This window comes from Gadus morhua, chromosome 19 (assembly GCF_902167405.1).
Source record: "Gadus morhua chromosome 19, gadMor3.0, whole genome shotgun sequence".
Classification (NCBI taxonomy): Eukaryota; Metazoa; Chordata; class Actinopteri; order Gadiformes; family Gadidae; genus Gadus; species Gadus morhua.
In genome coordinates, this window is record NC_044066.1 from 6,098,873 (window position 1) to 6,119,588 (window position 20,716).

The 20,716-nt window shown below is 42.3% G+C and overlaps 2 protein-coding genes and 1 long non-coding RNA gene across 14 annotated transcripts in view; 2 read left to right on the plus strand and 1 right to left on the minus strand.

Moving 5' to 3' along the window:
• The window catches only part of vav2 (vav 2 guanine nucleotide exchange factor), a 193,652-nt gene extending 187,928 nt beyond the window's left edge, over nucleotides 1–5,724 (plus strand). For 5 of the 12 annotated variants that reach the window (XM_030341601.1, XM_030341606.1, XM_030341602.1 and 2 more), the window contains 3 exons: nucleotides 259–348; nucleotides 1,514–1,668; nucleotides 3,103–5,724. In XM_030341601.1, coding sequence (XP_030197461.1) covers nucleotides 259–348; nucleotides 1,514–1,668; nucleotides 3,103–3,150 — 293 coding nt within the window. In that variant the 3' untranslated portion in view covers nucleotides 3,151–5,724. The remainder of the gene's footprint in view (nucleotides 1–258; nucleotides 349–1,513; nucleotides 1,669–3,102) is intronic. The other 7 variants (XM_030341613.1, XM_030341604.1, XM_030341611.1 and 4 more) reach the window with 4 other exon arrangements.
• A 77-nt stretch (nucleotides 5,725–5,801) lies between these two features.
• LOC115532098 (coxsackievirus and adenovirus receptor homolog) lies at nucleotides 5,802–14,127 on the minus strand. The gene is made up of 8 exons (XM_030341619.1): nucleotides 14,057–14,127; nucleotides 13,617–13,669; nucleotides 11,877–12,046; nucleotides 10,576–10,771; nucleotides 9,860–10,012; nucleotides 9,469–9,591; nucleotides 8,723–8,864; nucleotides 5,802–6,354 (listed from the first exon to the last, which is right to left on the minus strand). Exons 1-8 carry the CDS (start codon nucleotides 14,098–14,100, stop codon nucleotides 6,150–6,152), a joined length of 1,086 nt encoding a protein of 361 aa, XP_030197479.1. The 5' UTR covers nucleotides 14,101–14,127; the 3' UTR covers nucleotides 5,802–6,149.
• The window catches only part of LOC115532100 (uncharacterized), a 68,952-nt gene continuing 57,466 nt past the window's right edge, over nucleotides 9,231–20,716 (plus strand). Inside the window, exons 1-2 of the long non-coding RNA XR_003973987.1 lie at nucleotides 9,231–9,275; nucleotides 9,485–9,602. This is a non-coding gene — a long non-coding RNA (uncharacterized LOC115532100). The remainder of the gene's footprint in view (nucleotides 9,276–9,484; nucleotides 9,603–20,716) is intronic.

Genomic DNA, 20,716 nt, shown 5'->3' on the forward strand with positions numbered 1-20,716 from the left:
GTGTGTGTGTGTGTGTGTGTGTGTGTGTGTGTGTGTGTGTGTGTGTGTGTGTGTGTGTGTGTGTGTGTGTGTGTGTCTGTCTGTCTGCCTGCGTGGGCTTTGTGGCGACTGTACCCTCCCTAGCATAATGGCTCTTATATCTCTGCTTTCTCCTCCTGCTCCTCCTCCTCCTCCTCCTGCTGTCTGGTCCCCTTCTTCTGGCGCTCCTCCTCCTGCTCCTCCTGCTCCTCCTCCTCTGGTGCTCCTTGCTCCTCCCAGCAGCCTCATGCGCCTCCTACAACTTCTCCTTCCTCAGCCCGCAAGGTCTCAACTTCTCCTCTTCTCAGAGCTCAGCTCCCTTTTGGTCAGGTACTCTCTCTCCCCTCTCCTGTTTTTTTTTTCTCTCTCTCTCTCTCTCTCTCTCTCTCTCTCCCCTCTCCTGTTTTTTTTTCTCTCTCTCTCTCTCTCTCTGTCTCTCTCTCTCTCTCTCTCTCTCTCTCTCTCTCTCTCTCTCTCTCTCTCTCTCTCTCTCTCTCTCTCTCTCTCTCTCTCTCTCTCTCTCTCTCTCTCTCTCTCTCTCTCTCTCTCTCTCCCCTTCTCCATTTCTTTCTTTCCTAGCTCCCTGCCCATCTTTTTGTTTTTGGTCTATCTTTCTTTTCGTGTTTTCTTTTTGTTTTGATTCTTTCCTTTTTATTTACATTTTATTTGGTTTCTTTATTTTTTTTACTTCATTCTATTTCGTCCCCTTAGCTTTTCTGTATTTGTATCTCTCTCTCTCTCTCTCTCTCTCTCTCTCTCTCTCTCTCTCTCTCTCTCTCTGTCTCTGTCTCTGTCTCTGTCTCTGTGTCTGTGTGCTGCTGGTCTCATCAAAGCTCTCACTCCCATGGATCCCAGCTCATTATCTAGAACGTTCCCCATACACGTCTACACCCAGGGTGTCGGGCAGCAATCAAATCAGGAGCTAGAAAGACCATTCCCTCTCATACTGTCGCAGCGTGAGTTTGTTCTCCGCGCGTACGTTCCTCCACATGTTCTTGGCACTTATTTTAGACCTGCTTAAATATAAAACCGACATTCTGTTGGATAATCTTTGATCATTATTCCCGACTGCCAAAGTTACCTTGCTCCTTGACTTTATCTTAAGTGCGAGACTTGCATGAACTAGATATCTGTACCTTGTGATTAGTCTCGCTAACACCTCTCCATAAGTAGCACTGTCTGTGTGTATTAAAGGGATAAAGCTGTTTTTAGATGTTATGTAACTGTCAGCATACCAGTTTAAATTCAAAAGCTGATAAAAAAAAACATAAATCCTGCTGATGGGCTAGTGGTATGGGTGTTTGACTCCCAAGTGAAAGATTCTGGTTTAGAACCCTAGTGTCCGCAAAATGCTCAGAATTTTCATTAATGACACGCATCTATAAACATTCCGAGGAGAATCGCTTACATGTACACCTTAACATGTCAAACTCTTTGTCAACTGAACTTTACCATGGTGACCTTGCGTGACCTTTGTGTGACCTTGCGTCCCCAGTGTTCACGCCGCGGGTGGTGAACACGGCGGTGGCCAGGTATAACTTTGCGGCGCGGGACATGAGGGAGCTGTCGCTTCGGGAGGGGGACATCGTCAAGATCTACAGCAAGATCGGCGGAGACCAGGGCTGGTGGAAGGGAGAGGCCAACGGCAGAGTGAGTACCACCTCCAAAAGATCATACCTTAAAAAGTTGTTACTTAAGAATTATTCTGAGTACAACCTTAAACAGTATTCAGTCTTTGAAACTTGAGTATTCTTCTGAAAACAATAATCTTATAATCAAAACTTTCTTCTTAGGCTTCCAAGGAAAACTAAACGATTTTCTTTGAATAACATTCCTAAATTTAGTTTTCCTAAGTACAGTACAACCTGCAAACAGTTTTTAGATGTGCAAGGAGAACAGCTATATTGAACTATTTTCTTTTTAGCACTTCCATCAAACAGTTCCCCCCCCCCCCCCCCACCGAGAATAACCTTCTCCCTATAAAATGAGGAATTTGTTATGCAAGTAGAACCATATCTGTTGTGTGATCACTGCCTGTATGATAAGTGGTAAGGCAATCAACATTGTTTTAATTACTTGTTTCACATGCATAGAAAGGCACTTGATAAGGATCGAGTTGAGAGCTCAATCTTACATTTATGGAAAGCTGATAAACAACCTCAAACGCTGATCTCCTCCAGATTGGCTGGGTTAAATTAATTTAATCAGACTATTTAGAAGGAAAAAGCAAGTCATTTTCTGGCATGTGTACTTCAACACAATCCAACCGGAAATACAACCCAAAAGAACATTGACTGACACATTGAGTTTAAATATCAAACAGCTGGAAACCATGGAGCACTTAATCCGGATTGAGACAAACTTGCTTGAGCAATCAACCGCTTTATGAGCGTTCTGTCAAAGCAGAAGGGACATTTAACATCACTGGCACCGTCCAACGCTTAGGAGTGGAGCTGAGAGACCTCGATCTAACTTGCAATTTATCCCAAAATACTCCTGGTCTGTGTTTCCGGTGCAACCAGCCAAAGTATCTTGGAGAACATGGGAGGAAAGCGGCCAATGCCCTGTGCACTCTGGAACTCATTTAAAGGGAGGGACCGGAATGTGTTGGAACATTCGGTGGAGGATGCTGACACAGTCTGGATTTAGCTCCTTGGAGGAAGCGTAGAGCTCTGGAAATAGAAATGTAGGAGGGCTGTGGCCTGCTGTTGGAAAGTGTGCGGAGGAGTGTGAGAACTCTGAGGGAAGGGAGGCAAGCGGCATTCTGGTTCTTCTAAGGGGAGGAGGAGGAGGAGGAGGAGGAAAGTACAGATTTAGAGTTTTTCTGTGGCACAGAGTCAAAACTTTTAAAGTCGAGGGTGGAAAGGCCAGAACACAGGTCCTAGAGGAGCTCGGCTAGGGTGTGGGTTGCTGAACAGTTCTGTTCTACGCCATTATTTATATTACAGGCAAGCTGGGAGGGCCTGACCCCCAGACTTTAATGAGGTCTAATATATTCAAGACAAAATGGTCCTGCAATCAGGCTGGATATTTCCCAGCTGGTTGTACTGCGCAGTAATGTTTCTGCTCCGTCTGCCCTTTCAGATCGGATGGTTTCCCTCCACCTATGTGGATGAAGAGGCTGTGCAGTAGGACCCAAATGCTGTCAACTCCCCCCCCCCCCCCCCCCTTCCCTCCGTTGGACCCCCACCTCGTTAGACAGGCCAAGGAGGTCCGCCCAGGAAACTCAACTCAATGGATAAAAAAAGAGAAAAGGCAACTTTTTTTTGCTGGATACTCCTTTAAATGCAGTGAGCGTTTCTACCAAATTGTTTTGTGAGTCGGCTTCGCTTTTTTTCAAATTTTGTATTTTTTTTGTTATGATGTCACTTCTGTGCACAGAGGGAGGGCGGGACCACCGTCTGCCGTCCTCTGTGTCGCGCCGTGGCTTTATGGAACGCTATTGAACATAATATAGAGCTGCAGGGTTCTTTTACGTTGACAAAGGCTGCCCCTCGTTGCAGGTCTATGCTTGGAGAATTAAATGTACAGTATAGATAATTTATTGAATAGAGATGCCAATGATTATTGTGCTGAAGTATAACAAAAAATACTGATATTAGTAACGGCAGATAATCGGATTGCAGAAAAAATAAGAAAAAAATAGGGTTTCTCGGTTGTCATGGAGGACGATTTTGCCTTAGTTGTCATGGCGATGCCTTGGGGGGGTAAATCCGATGGATGGACAAAAAAATACTTATTTCTTGCAAGTACACACAAACACACACACACACACACACACACACACACACACACACACACACACACACACACACACACACACACACACACACACACACACACATCCTGACCAATGTACAGTACAGTGCCTTTGAAGAATGGTCATTGTTCTCAGAAACTCAACATCAACTAACCAAGAACCCACTAACTTGTCACTTCCTCCTCTTCCCCTATAAAGTCACTCCGACCCCAATAAGACTACTGTAAAACATCTGGAATAAGGGGCGAGTCACTTATCAACCAATGTCAGCTTCACTTCCAAGGGAAAAACCCCCTGGAAAACAAGATAGAAGATCTTGTCGGAGTACTAAATGTAACTGGAGTGGACAACCATAGACAGAGAACGGTTGCTGAGATTAAAACATGGAGGGACGGTGTTATGAGTCAACAACGGTATGTGGTTCACATCGGGCCTGGTGTTGGTTTTCATCTGGACTGGAGCAGTTTTCACCGACTTATAACTCATACCATGCCACTCTTTCAAATGTAGATGCTCTTGTTTTTCAGTTTTTGCTTTGCACAGAATCTAAATGTGTTTGTTGATTATACAAAAGAAGAAAAAGAAGGGTACAAAAATACTGGACTGTCTCAAACTCTCTCAAGCCAAATTCATTTTTTTTAGTTTTCTGCATGGAATTCTGTCTTTCTAGTTTGTTCCTTTAATTACAGACCATCAGAGCTGCTGGTGGTGGTGGTGGTGGTTGTGGGATGACATTAATCATGTTCATTGTGTGATTGAGTTTTTTTTGGCACCTTGTGGACTGGTGGAAACCAGTGTTATTTAAACATGAAGTTACAACACTGTCTGTGAACTAGTTAACTGCCCATGAGGCAGAAGTACCCACTGTGGTTTGGTGGATATTCAGCAGTAAACATCTTTGTGTATCCGTTCTTTTTCTTCTCCAGTATTTTTCAAAGTGCCGTCAAAGTTTCCGTCTCGGTCTGTTCTGATGTCGGGGTGCTTCTCCCACTTCTCTGTTAAGTAGTACACAGACCGTGGTTTCTGATGTCATTTTCAAAGCTTGTTTACAGGTTTTCTTGTTGTTGGGAAATGTAGTAAAACATGACATGAAACAGTACATCGATTAATTCATGTCCAGTTAGAGATATTGGTCAAACCAACTGCTAAAAGGATTAATTTATTGAATTCAACCGTATTCTTAATCTTAAAACGACTGTATGTTGTTGAAGTTGAACAGTCCTATAAGGGTCAGACTGTCGCTGTTCATGGGGAGGAAATATAAGTGCAGCATTTTCTAATGAAACCTTTCAACTAAAAAAGTAATTATGTTAATGTGTAAAATGTAGTGTTCACAGAGTCAAAGCGAAGTCACAACTTTTTAAAAGACAAAAAATTCCCATACAATGTTCATTTGAAGATGCTCCTCGAGAGCTCAAAAGTTTATTACAGACGAAAAATGTACTAACCCTTCTCATCCCCCCACTACGCCAAATAACAGCCAGTGGAGCAAGCAAAACCATAACCTGAAAACCATTACACTGACTGTTCACCAAGACTGATGGACCTGAAGAAGGCGATGGTCGTGATGATATACTAAGCCTCTTGGACTGTCTTACAATCTTATGTTCCAAATGCCAACTGCCCCTCGATCACGAATCATACCACCTTGTCTTGTTTCAGAGAAAGCTTTGAGAGCTTTGGACGGTGGAACACTGTAGTAGGCCTCCATGTAATCTCAGAGAGAGACGGGGGGGGGGGGGGGGGGGGGGGGTTGTCTCTGTTTGTGTCGTGGATGGAGAACAAGGAGACCATCGCATGTGGCCGTTGATATTTCAACTCCTGTCAGTACATCCTCATGAAAACGTGGAAAAAAAGATAACTTAATTGTGTACATTTTTTTGAATGGTTGAGTATTTCAAAAATGACGTCTATGATGAAATAAATATTTCTCTTTTTTGTCTATATATGGGATTTAATGTTTTTTTGCTCGAACCCTGTTTGTGTGTCAAATGACGAACTACGAATCAAAAAAAGACACACATTTTCAATTATGAATATTCATATTTAATACACACACATAACTAGGCACTTTCTGTGTAGCGTTGGCTCAAAAAGGCTGTCAGGTGATCCAAAGATAATTATTAAGTGTGTAATTTAATTAGTTCACTAATATGTATAATAACGAAAACAACTATTTTTATATATTTCATATGCATATGGGATTTCACAGTGTTGAAACATGTAGAAAAAAAGCATGTTTTATTTCTAATGAATGCTTGCTCCATTATTTTTAATAAAACTTAAAAACTAATTTAAAAACTTTAAATTAGTAATACACGTGTAAATACACAGTTCATCTTTGGGAACCAGGGCAGCATAAGTGCCCTAATCATACCACATCTCCGTACTTGGCGGAATAGCTGAAAGTTGTGCTTCCAGGGCTGGTGGTGGATTGGGGGGAAGTGAACTCGCTGTCCCCAATAAAGTAAGGCTCTGGCCTGGATACATGGCTGTAACTGCCCCCCCGGTACTGGCTGGTGCTTCTGTTGGTGAAACGACTGGTAGGTCGGCTCTCTGGGGCGGGAGCATCCTCCCTTTGAGAACAAAACAACAGTGGATCAGAACAGATCCAAGAGCCAAATTACTATTTCTGTAATGATCTACAGGGAAAACCAAAATAACTAACATGGACGGAAAATGTCTCAGGTCGAGACCGGTTTCACGGCTACCCGCTAACATGTATTATGGATTACCAGCCTCATTATACAAACATTGAGATGATCCTCATGTGACGTGCATTGCTTTCAGATGTCCCATCCTTAAGGAGCAGGTAAAGAGGAGGCATCTGGCTCTAGGAGGCCTGCCGGTAGACAGCAGAGTCGGACACCCTAACCACTATCTTGCCCCCTAATCATAGAAAGCAATTTGCCCCGGGGTTAATGTTGATATCAGTATTTTAAATCTGCATGTGACTGCTGAATCTGGTGGTAAATGTTAACTGTTGGAAGCTATTTGCCTCTCCATTTCTCATCCCAATGAAGAAGACTTCCACTGATTAAGAAAGTGGGAGTCTCCCTAATCTGATTTGGAGATTGATGTTGGACAGCAGGGAGACAGCGGCTCCTTTATAAATCTTAATATCCATCCCGTTGGTTTCCAATGAGGATGATTTTTACTGTCTCGTCTGCTGTTTATTATTAAGAAGAGCAGCTTGGTTCTGCAAGCTGTTCTTAATAACACACTCCATCTACATATGTCAACAGTATTATCAGCATTCTAGCCTTGGCTGTCAATGCGTGTTTTTCTGAATGCAACTTCTGCACACAACAGGCTGCCAGGCTTCTGCCAAAAACGCTCTTCAAATCTGGCGCCTTGCAGTTTATCATGTTTGTCAACTTTAACACCTGCTTGCTATTCACATCATTTGCAAGAAATGACAATGAATTATCTCTGAAGGTGGGAAAAATGGCCAGTAGGCCTTTTATTCTCAGAACCCTGTGAAGTGTTGTTTGTGGATTGTGTTTCAACATGCCAGATGGAGCATCTCATAACCAGAATGAGCCCGATCCTCGGAAATGATAGAAAGAAGAAGAAAATAACAGTGCAGTGCCTCCATCCATATGGTCTGGGAATAAGGTATTAGACATCTGCTATATAATTTAGTTGCTCCACAAATCCATTCAGTGTAAGTTATTTCAGAAATTATTACTGGTGGCAATTTGGTATGATTGGATGCTGATTAACTGTAATCGTTGTTAAAAGAAAATCGCACACAATTTGGATGAATCACTGTAATCATTGTTAAAAGAGATCACACACAATTTTGATTAGTTGGATTTCTCTCAAGTTGTGTCAGAAGATAAATACTACTGCTGCACCTTCAACTTTCTTCCTCCTAGAAGATCTTTTCCAGTTGATTTCTAAATGCGGCTCTCCTAACTCCTCATACTAGTTTTCATTTCTCCAACCTTTCAGTCCTCCCATACCTGGATCACCGTTTATTACTTTCTACACTCTGGTTTCAGAACAAACAGGTAGAGTTCTACCAACTCTGGACCTCACTGGAGTATAACTTTCAATGATAAACTAATAGTTCTGTTTGTTAATACAGTTATTATGGTTTGGTGTGGATCCAGTATCATTTGGTTTGAACGGTATTTACTCCAGCGGGGTGAAATTGTGTTCCTTTTCCGATAAACCAACTCAAACACAAAAACATTACAGTTGAAAATGTCAATAATGATCAGGCCTATTTAAGCATTAACAGAGGGGTCACATTTCTGAGGATTCTTTTACGAAATGCGTTTAGGAAAAATCCTCTAAAGCACTGCAACATGAAAATCAATTTTCCCTTCATTAAACATTAAGGACATATTTCAGTGGCTCTGTAGGGGTTTTGCTACGATATGAAACACAGTATCTGTGAAATAACACATTTTAGTTGGCGTATAGTTATGTATTTATTGCTCATAGAAAGACAGGCGAGTGTGTTGACAGCTTTGGGCCTATAAAGAAATGTAGGTCTAACTGATTTATTAATGTTTATGCTGTAGGAATTCTTATGCTTTTTGGCTGTAAAAAAATCTTTTTGCAGTAGTAAATAATTTATACTTTTCAGGAGTCTTTGTTTGAACACTGAGTGCTCGCTTATGATGTTGGAAACACCATAGAAGTGCCTACCACAAGAGAGTGATCGGCCTGCTATACAGACGGCTTTCTATTATAACCCTTTTTTCCATTATAAGTTCATTGCTGTACTGTGCGTGTGTAATATGGTTTTTACATGCGTGTGCCATATAACTATGTAAATGTGTAAAAACTATGTAAATGTATTATAGACATTATCGATACAATTACACAAGCTTTTTCAATTTGTTTCACTCAGGTTTTCAAAATTGCGAAGATTTCTCACTCGGCACTAACTTTTCCACTGTAACTACCCCCCTGTACAATTCCGCCTACCTTATTTCATTGGAGAACTCCTTTTGGTTGCGGCGTCGGTCGCTGAGCTTACACAGCAGGAGCCAGAGGAGGAGTAGAAGCAGGGTGATGAGCAGGATGGAGCCCACCACAGAGCCCACAATCACCCCAGCTCGGCTCGGCGCTGAAGGAACAACTGCTTGTTACATAATCTTCACCACCATCCCACCTAAAGTATTTACCGAAACCTTGCACATTATTAGGGGGAATAGGTCTATCAATAGTCAGGATTTACGAGTTATGAACTTCTGAAGTAAATAAGTTGCCTATATTCTTAATAGGCAATTCTTAATAATTTGAGCAACTTTTTGACGATTACTGAAGTCACTTTCAGCAAAGAAATCTGAAGGCCTACTTTTCTAGTTCGACTTTCCAGTACTTTGTACGTCACCAGGCTTTCGCATTGGTCGACAACCCCACCCGGCCTTCACATTGGTCGAGCTCAAATTCCCCTTGTAGCTCGAGCGAGCTCATTAGCTTAAAAGTTTGCGGGGCAGGAAACGTTTTCATCAGACAGCAAGCAGCGACGTTTTCGGTAAAATATACAATTTAAGGGACAACAACATGAATAAGAAAGAAGAAATAACATAGCTAAAGCCTATCCAATATTAACTGACAATATTCTAATCGTTTAAACATGTTCATAGTTTGTTTTTAATCGTGTATCAAGCTGATTTATTATATCGGAGAGTACTTCGTAACATGCGTGTGTGGGCGCGTGCGCATACGTTTTTCGTCCGCCAGCTGGATGGTGCACTGCTCCTCCCCCACGTCGTTGGAGGCCGTGCAGCGGTAGAGCCCCGCCAGGCTCAGCGAATAGTTTCGGATCAACAGCTGTCCGGTCAAACCGTCTGAAGATAAGGTAACGCAAGCAGGCAACACAGACACGCAATAACAACACACGCACGCACACACACGCGCGCGCGCACACACACACACACACACACACACACACACACACACACACACACACACACACACACACACACACACACACACACACAGATTGGCAAACACAGACGAAATATAACTTAATCACCACCACAGATAATAGCCTGAACTTTCTTTTAATATACCGAGGCCTTGTTGCAGTATCCAACCAGCAGAGGTCAGACTTACTCTGTGTCAGTGTTTGCGGGAACGGGCTTCCCCGCCCTCTCGTCCACGTGTATTTTAATGGCGCGGATCCCTTCGAGGACTTGCATTGCAATGAGAGCGACTCTGCCAGAGAATTGGTTACCTCTTTCCAACACTTTGGCACGGAGGGCTTTTCTGTAATGAAATTTCAATCAGAAGTCAATTTCCCTGCTGATTCCATTTCCACGGATGCACTCAAGTTTTTTTGAATGCTCTTAAAATAATACAATTGCAGATGCTGATTCCGTTTGACCTCAATTTACAGGTATCCTAAAAATCAACCAGACACCTTCAGTTGGAACGCTCTAGCCATGATTTAAATGTTAATAAACGACTCAAGGGAACTGCATAGATCAATTGTTTATTATAGGCCTATCCATGTGTCAAGCTGACCTCATTAAAAATTGAAATATTTAGGCTAGGGAATATTCATTTGCATCCTTAATAGGTAATGATTAATAAAAATGTGAACAGAAAGCCTAAATTTAATTGCACTAGTTTGGAGGTTTTTCAGAAAGAAATAATGAATCGCTGCTAATACACAAAATAAGCAACCTAGCCCTACCCACTTCATCATACTATGAACCTTTTGGATGCTTACCACGCAGTACAGCCTCCTCGGACGCATGCAAAATATTTCAAAGATTTTCATGTTTCCCTGCCGAATGTACGCTAGCCGATCCCCTGTCGAGTCTTACCCATGACGACCAGTGTCACCTTGCGCATGTCCACCCCAGGTGACTTCTTGACTTTACACTGGTAGGTGGAGCTGTGCGGGGGGGAGAGCACCGCGATGGAGAGTGAAGCTTCCCCCTTAGAGGGGTCGGTCGCGGTGAAGTCGATGCCTTCTGTGGATGTATGGATGTATTTCTTTCCATTGCTGTAGGACAGCAGCTAAAATAATGGGGGGGAAGTAGATTAAGAGATACACTTACTAGTGGATGGGTTGAATAGGTAGTATATTGGGAAACTCGATGAACAGGACAGATGTTTAAAAAGATATAGGCTACTGTAGGAATTCATAGACATTTTGTCATCCTACATACTTTCCAACTGATGGATGGGAAAACTCTTTTTGAACATTTTGAAATGCAGAATGTTATTCCTGTAAACTTTTCACTTTTATATTCTGTCTGATGCCGCAACTAACACAGGGCGACTATCGCATAGTCTGTGCTATGAAACGTCTTAAGACGCTCCCCAGAAAAATAACGACGTGTTACTTGAAGCACATTTTTTTAACATTAATTCAAGTTTAATTTTGAAACGCATGGTAATCATCTCTATGATTGGCTTGAACAACTACTTTTGAGGAATGTGAAATAAGAAATTACTCTACAATCCTCCATTTGTTTTTTGGAAACTTGATCAAGAAGCATAAAAGTTTGTTTTCACTCCAATATTGATTATGTTTTGTCTGTTCTCAGCCTCACCTTTTAAGGCGCTTTAATAGAAGCCTCCACATAATCAAACTAAATGTAAATATGAAATTATAGTTCCTTCCACCCTATACAAAATGTAAAGCTAATCACGTCCTCTATGATCATGCATGCAGTGTATTTTAATGGCAGGGGCTTCAACCCCAAGCCGAATTGTACTTGTCTCGATTTCCTCAAGGTCCGAACCTGTACTCTTCTGCAATGTCTTGTTGTCTTCTCATCTCATTGTATTACATAGCGCTTTTCAAGGTACCTAAAGCGCATCAGCATTTGCTACTGTTAAATGGTAGTGACTGATTAGCACAATAGTGACAGAATCAACATGCAATGGTAGAACATTTAGTAGCTTAACATTGTATTAAGTGTTAAGCTAATAAAGTCGATACAAGCCATTTATAGTGCCCCACAATCTAGTGGAGCAAAAATACTATAAGCAAGAGTACGGAGAATCTCAAAGAATCAGAATAGCCTTTTTTAAATGATGCTTAGTGGTAGGGTAGTAACATTAGATGGCATATCCCAGTTCTTTCTAAATGACCCAACAAGGTCTTAATCCCTACCATTTGGTCTTTCATGGTGGTATCGGGGCTGACCAGGGACCACTCTATGTCCAGGTCTCCGCGGTCGGAGGCGCCCCATTCGTAGGTACATCCTAGAGTCACGCGGTCGCCCACGGCCCTCCTTATGGTCTGGGGGCCCTCGGAGGTCAGCGACAGAGCCCTGCATAAACCTGCACATTCATAGAGACGCATTACACCATGGGGGAGGTATCTTTTAAGCCCTAGTAGGAACCATTGAATAATTTGTGCAGGGCAAGGATGGTGTAGCGGTTAGGCTGTTTGACTACCAGGCTAAATGGTTAAAACGGAAATGTCCGCAGCTAATCTGTAGGTATCCTTGAGCAAAATGCTCGAACACCCTGCTCCTTAATGATACAGTAAAATATTTTCTCATGACCATGTCAAAAAGTGAAATACAGCTGAGCAATTTCTCTAGGTATAATGAGACCAATCAAATGTCTATTTTTGTCATTTATATGTTGGTATCACAGCCATTTCACTCGTCCCTTGCTGTGACCAACTTATGTGCTGTGACATACAGATTGAAAAATACTCCACTTCTATTCTTTCCTGAATGCAAATAGGAGCTGGGCCTTTATACTCGTTGCAAGGTCCATACGATTATGCCGATAAGGGTTATGGAAATACGCATTCTATGGAATTGCGTATTTTTCCGCCTATTCTTTGTTATTTGCTTTTAGTAGTTAAAAAACACCTGCATTTTTTTAGAAGCTTTGAGGCTACCTTCAATAGATTTAGAAAAATAAGATGCCTCAAAGACACCATCAAACATTGATTACAATGAGGGTGTATATGGTTTCACTGCTTTGCCGATGCAAGTATAACCGGAATAGTGCAGTTTATTCAAAAAAGTGATATTTCTTATTTGTGTGCAGTTATGTTCTTAAAGTGTTTAAATCACAAAGGCGCTGGTAAAAGTTTTGTTGACACTTTTTTGTTTACCTTGAACAAATACGACAAACAAATATCAAGACCACCCTATCCTCGATCACGTCGCAATTTGACAAAATCCTCAAAGAAATGTAAGCTTGCCCATCCACACAGACTGGTGTTTTCAGTTGTCATTGGTGGCCATTTGTAAACAAGCTCATTAAAGTATAAATTATCAAACCAACCAATTTTTGACAATAATTAGCTCTGAAACATTGCCCTGAATCAAGCACCAGGCGTAGGTGTGAAAGGGACCTGTTGTTGCTATGAACCTAGCATGTTTCATGTAGCTTGGTTAACTTCCCGCTGATGAAGGGCAGCTTGGCAGAGTGGCTTGGTGGTTGAAATTGTGTGGTTTCATTGGTGCGGATGTTTGAGTTCAGAGGGAACAGCTAAATAGGTGCACACGCACTGTTATACAAGAGTTCCCCTCGATCGAGCATTAGGCATGTTTAAGTACATGACAAAATGTTTTTGTTTTTTCAAAGGCAACCAATGTGATGACCATTCTCACTGAGACGATTTCATTCGTCTAGTCCGTACACAGTGATCATAAATTGGCTCATAGTCTATCTTTCGCTACACTAGAGGGTCGGCATCCCTCTTGGGAGCCAGCTCAGTGCCTTATCTGATTGGACGAGCATGTGTGCGCCATAGCAACACAAAAGGCGAGTTCCTACCTAGCAGTACAGAGCTTCATTTTGGCTTGAGAAGAATGGAAAAGGCGTTCTGTTGCCTGCAGATTGTCAAGCTGTGGGTCGGGCGGGTGTGCGTGTTTGTGTGTCTCACCTGTGCTAAGAAAGGCTGTGTATATCACGCGGAACAGATATATTCCACTGTAACTGAAACATGACAGAAAATGTACATTGAAGAACACTGTATCCAGAGGGCAGAGGTCATACAGAGTATGAACTATAAAGTAATATAATGTATAGATATATATTTATGTGTACTTATTACTATGCTGCCCCCTGCCATTTCACGCTTTGAACACCTTGCACTTTGCCCTAATGTTGCTTTACTTTTGATGTGCAAATGTAAATAGTAAATATACAAATAAGATTTCTGATTTTAATTCTGAATCTTAGCGTCACAGAGATGGCGATAAGGAAATAATAAACACTTATGTTCAGTCTTACTTTACCAATACAGCATAGTTAACAGCAATATCAACATGCAATTGCAGATTACTATACTTAAAACAGTGTAAAGGCTTTTTGTTTAGTTACCTCGATGGAAGTCTAGCCATTGGGCGCGTATGACCGACTTTCATTGTAGTCGGTAGTCTTTCCGCTTCATACTGAGAGTCTGGCACTAACTCCCCCATCATTAGCATAACGCCATGCCATTGGCAGAGAGCCACACCTGTTTTTCTTGTTGGGTTTGGTGTCACCTTGCAGTATTGCTTAGTGCTTTAACACAGCATGAATAGTACTGATTATGTTCTCACCATCTCTACTGGTAAATGAAAATACAAAATTGCACATATAGTACAGCAATACAATTATACATATCAGATAATAATAATAAACTATAAAAAGATTATTAGAATAAAACGTATACAATTTATTGTTAATTTATAGTAATTTAATGTAAATACATATTCAGTACAAAAATACGGTTGTAAGTAACACAAACTACTATTTTCTTAAATACAAAAAAACACATTGTACTTGAATAAGGATTTTCTTGTTTCTTGTTGAGGAAGACTATGATGGTTGGCAGCATAAATAATTATGCTGCCAACCATCAAACAACAAGAACCAAATTAAATAAAACTCAATAATGAAGCAAAGTGTGTGTGTGTTATTGAGTTATAAACTTAAATTGTGCAAAAAATAACTAACCAACGAGTTTAAACCGAATTAAATAAAGGAAGTGCAAGGGTATGTATTTATACGGTATATGTAATCAGACACCGATCTGAACACCTTCAACATGTAACGAGTGTCAGGTTTCCCCATGTCCCCAGACCAGGAAACCAGGAACCAGTTATTCAGGAGGCAATACCCGGGGAGAGTGGCGTGCTGCACACAACTTTAAAGCATTAGGCTGCTTTGTTAAGTGCACATGATAATGGTTATCTTTGTTTATGCATTTGAGATGTAAATCAGCCATGGTTTGGTTAAACTCCCAGTGTTTAAACACTCATGCTCATGGACTTAGCGACTCAGGCAGTTAAAATACTGAGTGAAGAAAGTAGCTGCATTATAGGCAGTTTGTGCATTCTGAATTCTGAATGCAGAGCGACATTTGAATAATTCTGGGAGGGGGTGTTTTTCAACTGATTGGAACGCAGCCTGAGCATTTACCTCTGAATCAAAATGAAATGCTTAGTTCCCAGTTGTAAGAAATTACATAGAATGAGACTGTCAACAACACACATTCAATCTTTAAGCCAGTCCATTGCAACCGGTGGGTCAAAGAAACACAAAGTCCTCAGTTCTATCCAAAATTCACCATTGTGCTCAAGGACATTCAGCAATTCTAACTCTTCGCTTCTCACTCTGTCTCTGAGTCTGTGAGCATTTGCGGTTGTGTTCAAACACAGAATGCTTATCCAGCATTCAAATCTGTTAACAAAACACCCCCTCCTTTTTACACTCGCACCAACATTGAAATGTTTCTCTGCATTCAGAATTCAGACTGCCAATAAATGAGCACACAGAGTGGTGAGGAGACACAGAACCCCAGCATGTGGTTTTCTTTATTTTTGGGCACTATTACATGACAGTTTCTATGCACTTACTTAACAAAAGCTGCAAAACACTTGTTTCGAATTGAATGGATGTCTATTGATCGCTAGCTGCCCAATGTCTGAACTTGTCTACACACGAGAAGGGGTGAGATGTAAAAAGAGCATGTGGGGGTCCAACCTGAGGTCTCAACAAACCAATCAAATCCTTTCAGCAAACAGCTCTGGCTATTCCTACTGAGACCCAAAGGATGCAGTGGAGTGGCTGGGCGGGTCATTAATGGTGCATGTGGAATAAGCAGAAGCAAAAAAATAAAGTGTCATGGAGGAATAACAAATGCAACTAGTAGGTGGTGGGTTAGTGGATAGATGAATTTGGTGTTCGACACCAAAACGTAAGCTTCTGGTTCGGTCTTCATTGTCCGCAGCCTTAATCTGTACACATCCTTGAGCATTGATTTATTTCAGTCACAGTGATAAAAAGGTACTATAGACTACTAGGTTGCCGATCGTACAAGACAAATTAACACGTTTAAAATGAACAAATGTTTTTTGTTAGCTATTGCGCTTCTCCATTGACCTGCATGGGTCAGTGTTGCCTGTAGGGCTGGTTAATTTAAACGCCAATTATTATCATGGTAAAACAAGTCTGTGTTCCTTTTCTAAACATCACTTAGTATTGATATCAGGAGTATTCATTATTTCACTTAAATAGTGTTTGTTTAAAAAAATATAGCATGAATCAGGAATGGGCCTGGGCTCGGCGCATTTCTAATTTTCCTTTGATGTGTTGGAGTTACGTTGTTCTTCAGTCCTGTAAAGATAAGGACGAATGCATTCATAACCTTGCTCTATTCCATTATATGGATCTGTTCTCTTGTATTGTGTGGTTCTCTCCCATTCTTAGCATTTTCTTGTAGTCATGGTGATAATCTAAGAGTGTGTGTGTGTATATATATGTGTGTGGGTGTGTGTGTGCCACTGTGCCCACCCTTGAGTACTACTACAATTTCATAACGGCTGTATTCACAACTGTGTGAACTCAACTCCGACGTGAACCCAAAATGACCACCCTTTGTTTCCAATCAAACGTATCCTTTTAACTCCACTGGGGCTCAAAAAGCCCGGCTTCGTCACTGCAGAGTTACACTGCCGAACTTAAAACCAAAAGTGTTTATTTTTTGGCTCCAGTTTTGAATCTGCGCCAAATCACGGTCATCACAGAGCAGGGCGCACGGTTGCACCCGGTCGGGCATTTACAGATCAACTCTTGCTCTCTCCTCGTCGCTCCCCTCCTCTCTTCTCTGTGCCTCGCTTTGTTTCTCCCTTTCTCTGCTCTCCCCCCCCTCTTTTCTCCCTTCTTCTTCCCTCTTCTGCTTTTCTCCTCATCTCTTCCCTTCTCTTTTTCCCTCCTCCCCCAGCACTCCTGTACTCCCCTTCCTCATTTCTTCCCTTCGCTCTTCTCCTTTTAACTTTTTGTCCTCTCTTCTCCCCTCCCCTCCTCTCTCCCCTCCTCATCTCTCTCTTCCTGTCGTGGTCTGGCTGTCAACTCCATCACTGTGTCGCCTGCATTGTTCTGTAAATGCTCGGTGCTTCTCTTTCTTCTTTTGTTCCTTTCCATCGCAATTGCTTCAGGCGTCTGGTTGCTTAAAGTCTTGGCTCTGATTGCGCGCAGAAAAGTTATTTTTTTTCTTCGCCTGTCTTCCTACCTGGGAGTCGTCTGTTATGGTGGGGAGGGGGTCGGTCGTCATACTCCCTCTGACCTTTGAACCTCTGACCTCTGGTCCACACACGGAGAGGCAGGAGCTGCTGGAAGATATGCGAAGTAGGACCTCATTAGTAATTATTCAGCATCTTCGTATGCTCCGGTTCCAAAGTTCTTTGACGAAGCAAGAAAGGCAGAGAGAACTTCTCTTTTTGTAGAATCGCTGTCGCTACAATGGGTGTACTAATGATGTTTTGTGTCTTGGGTGATTTTAATAATTCTATCAAATTTTTGTGTTTTGATTTGCAATTGCACATTTCCTCTCCATCAATTCTAAACCCTGACCCTTATTTCACACACGCACTTCCGAATCATCTTTTATCTTTTATTTAAGTTGTTCTCTGCTGTTCACTTCTTTTGTTCCAACCAAATTAGGCCAAATTGGACAAACTATGATAAATATATATTCTTTAATTCAACAGAGGGTTCATTGTGACTAAATATGATCATTATATCATTGGATTATAGAAAAATATAATGTCCATCATTTGTAAATCGGTGTAGTACACTGTAATACCAAGCTGGCTTTTTCCCAGCCCTATTCATCAGTCTGTGTCAACTCTAAAACTCACTCCACCGTCCTCCTCCTTATAACTCCCCCCTTCCTACTCATCTCCTCTTTCTCCTCCCATCCTCCTCCTCTTCCACCTCCCCTCATCATCTACCTGTTCCTCTCTGTCCTCTCTTTGTTATACCCCTCTAATCTCCCACCTCCCCTCCTCCTTTCCCACCTCCCCCGTCTCCCCTTCCTGCTCCTTTCCCCCTTCTGCTTGTTGTACCCCTTCTCCTCCTCCACTGCTGTGCTCCATCCCCCCTCCTGTTCCTCCCTCCTCTCCCTTTCCTCATCCCCAAGTCCCTCCCCCTCTTCTTCCTCTCCCTCCTCATCCCCCTCCCCTCATGTCCTCTCCCTGCTCTGCCTCACCTCCGCCTGCTTCCCCCCGTACCCTTCCTCCTGGGTCATGCTGCGACATGTTCATCAGTACAAGATAATCAGGAGGCTCGTGTACGCAAAAGGCTTCGGTCATTTGGCTGCCATGGAACACCAGCCATTAATTATTTATAGACCAAGACAGAGGACGAGGAGGAGGAGGAGGTGGGCTCCCTTGTATTTAACCACGTTGTGGTTGAGCGAGCGAAAGGAGAAACTGTAAAAAACTATATCATATCTAGTGTTGTGTTTGTGGTGGTGCGTTTTTTTTCTAGAAGTTGGTGGTTCTTGTAGAGGAAGATCGTATGTGCACACTGTGTGTGTGTGCGCGTGTCGTAGTGGTCTGAATCATTTCATTGGAAGTGTGTATGCACCGGTTGTGTGACTGTCTGCGCAAGTGTGTGTGTGTGTGTTTGCCAATAATCACTCAGTAACACTGATGTTTTCCTCTATGCTAAGCAGTGGAACAGCAAAACTCTTCAAATATCATCATAAAACCCGGTGTTTGATAACTCAAGGGCTTGTACCCCCTCTGTATTTAGATTCAGACTAAGTAACACTGCAATTTCAGTTTGGTAGACTTTATTGTTGTAAGACTTTACCGTAGGTTGAGTGTTAATGCCAACCCCAGGGAGCTTGTATTGTAGCGACATTCGGCCTTATAGGAAGGAAGGGAAGGGAATTATTTTATTTTTTAAAGCTGGGAAACAATAAATTCTGTCAATTGTTTCCAAGGCAGACTGTGAGTCCACGTTGTCCAAAGAAACGGCATGAAATGGATTTGATTGGCTGGACTTTGGAACAGATCTCCCTGGTACGTGATTCGGATCAAGCCGTTCGTACAAAGCCTTCAGAGAACAACATGCAGACAAGCTTGCACACACGCACACACACAAACACACACATACGATACAATGTTTTTTTTACATTGCTAGAGGACACATCGCATCGATTATTCTAATGGGACCATGTATTGTAGACCATGGTTTACTTCTATGGGGAGGGAGGAAAACGTGCCCATGTTAGTGATTGGTCCACTGGCTTCAGAAATCACAATGCATGTGGGAGCCATAGAAACGAAGTTACAGCTTTACATTTGCCTAATTGAAAAGCGGCTTTGCCTACGGGAGGACATTGCAGCAATATTGCGGCGTAGCGTGAGGGGAGGCTACACACTAACCACCCACGTTCTCCGTCGGGCTCAAGGCTAACGTTTGAGATGCAGAATCAATCAATGGCAGACGTGGTGAACACTGTTGCGTGAGAGGAAGCACTCTTTCCTGTGGGCTGGTGATGTCAGCACACAGACGGTCTGCGACTTGCAATCAGCAGTCGAATGCTAGCATCGGAGCTTCCCCGTTCCGATCAGGATCATTACAAATCCATTTAGCGAAACGCGGCCGCGCAGACACACAGGATTATTACAGGGATCGCAATCGATTTGGCCTTTGCTGCAACCCGGCACTATATATATACATAAATATATGTATATTATATATGTCTGTTTAAAGATACCGGACATTTGTTGTGTCATCATCCTCCCCGAAATTGTGCCCTGCATTTTTAAGCAGCAATAGAAAATTGTACTAATACATGAACGTCAATTCCCCTCGGTGCATAGAGGCTTGACCACACTACTTGCTGCTTGGTGGTTGCTTCACTGAAATGCAGACCACAAGCTATTCGAGGAGCTGTCAGGAGGCTTGTGTGGATTACTAGCTTGGGGATCTGGCCGGCGTTACCCTGGCCCAACCGTATACGATAAAAGGTCAAACACAGAGGGAAATGCCTCAGACTTCAGCTTGTTGGTCCAGCGAACCACCAGTAGGCACTCTCCTCCTCCACAGAGTCAACGTTTACAAAGTGCTCACTACAAACCCTTTCTCAGCTAACGAGGATCCTCCTCTTTCAGCGCTGCGAGCCAACGAAGAAGAACCGCTTGCCGCTTAAGAGGCAAGCGGTTCCCCCTTGGAACTCTTTTTATTTGGGGTGTAGCATATTTTCATTTGGTCGGCTGTTAGCTGTCAGCTAACAAACTGTATAGGACTCAAGCCAACCAACCTTCTGACGTCACACTCTACGCTAGAACAAGATGGCGCTACACTTATTATCTTTGATTTAGTTTCACTCGCAGTGTTTTAAGAGTTGGAAATTATCTTGTTAAGTATGCTTACCACATCTAGTGTGTCATTTCTGCTTTCCGAGTGACACTGAAGATTAAGATGATTGAGGCCTGTGGTGTTCTAACACAGTTTAATAACATTTAAGAGGTTGGTGTTTGGTGTAATCTCCAGATACTGCTGGATTAGCATTAGTGGCAGTGTAAACAGGCACAAAAAGAGGAATTTATCCACTTGGTAACTAGACGGCATTGTCCAATTGAAGAAAAGACTAGGAACCCGTGGTCTCTGGATGGAGGTATCAACGATGGTAACCATGGTAGCCAGGGCCACAGTTCAAACCGTTGTGGTAGATGTTCTAATATCAAGTGTGACCACAAT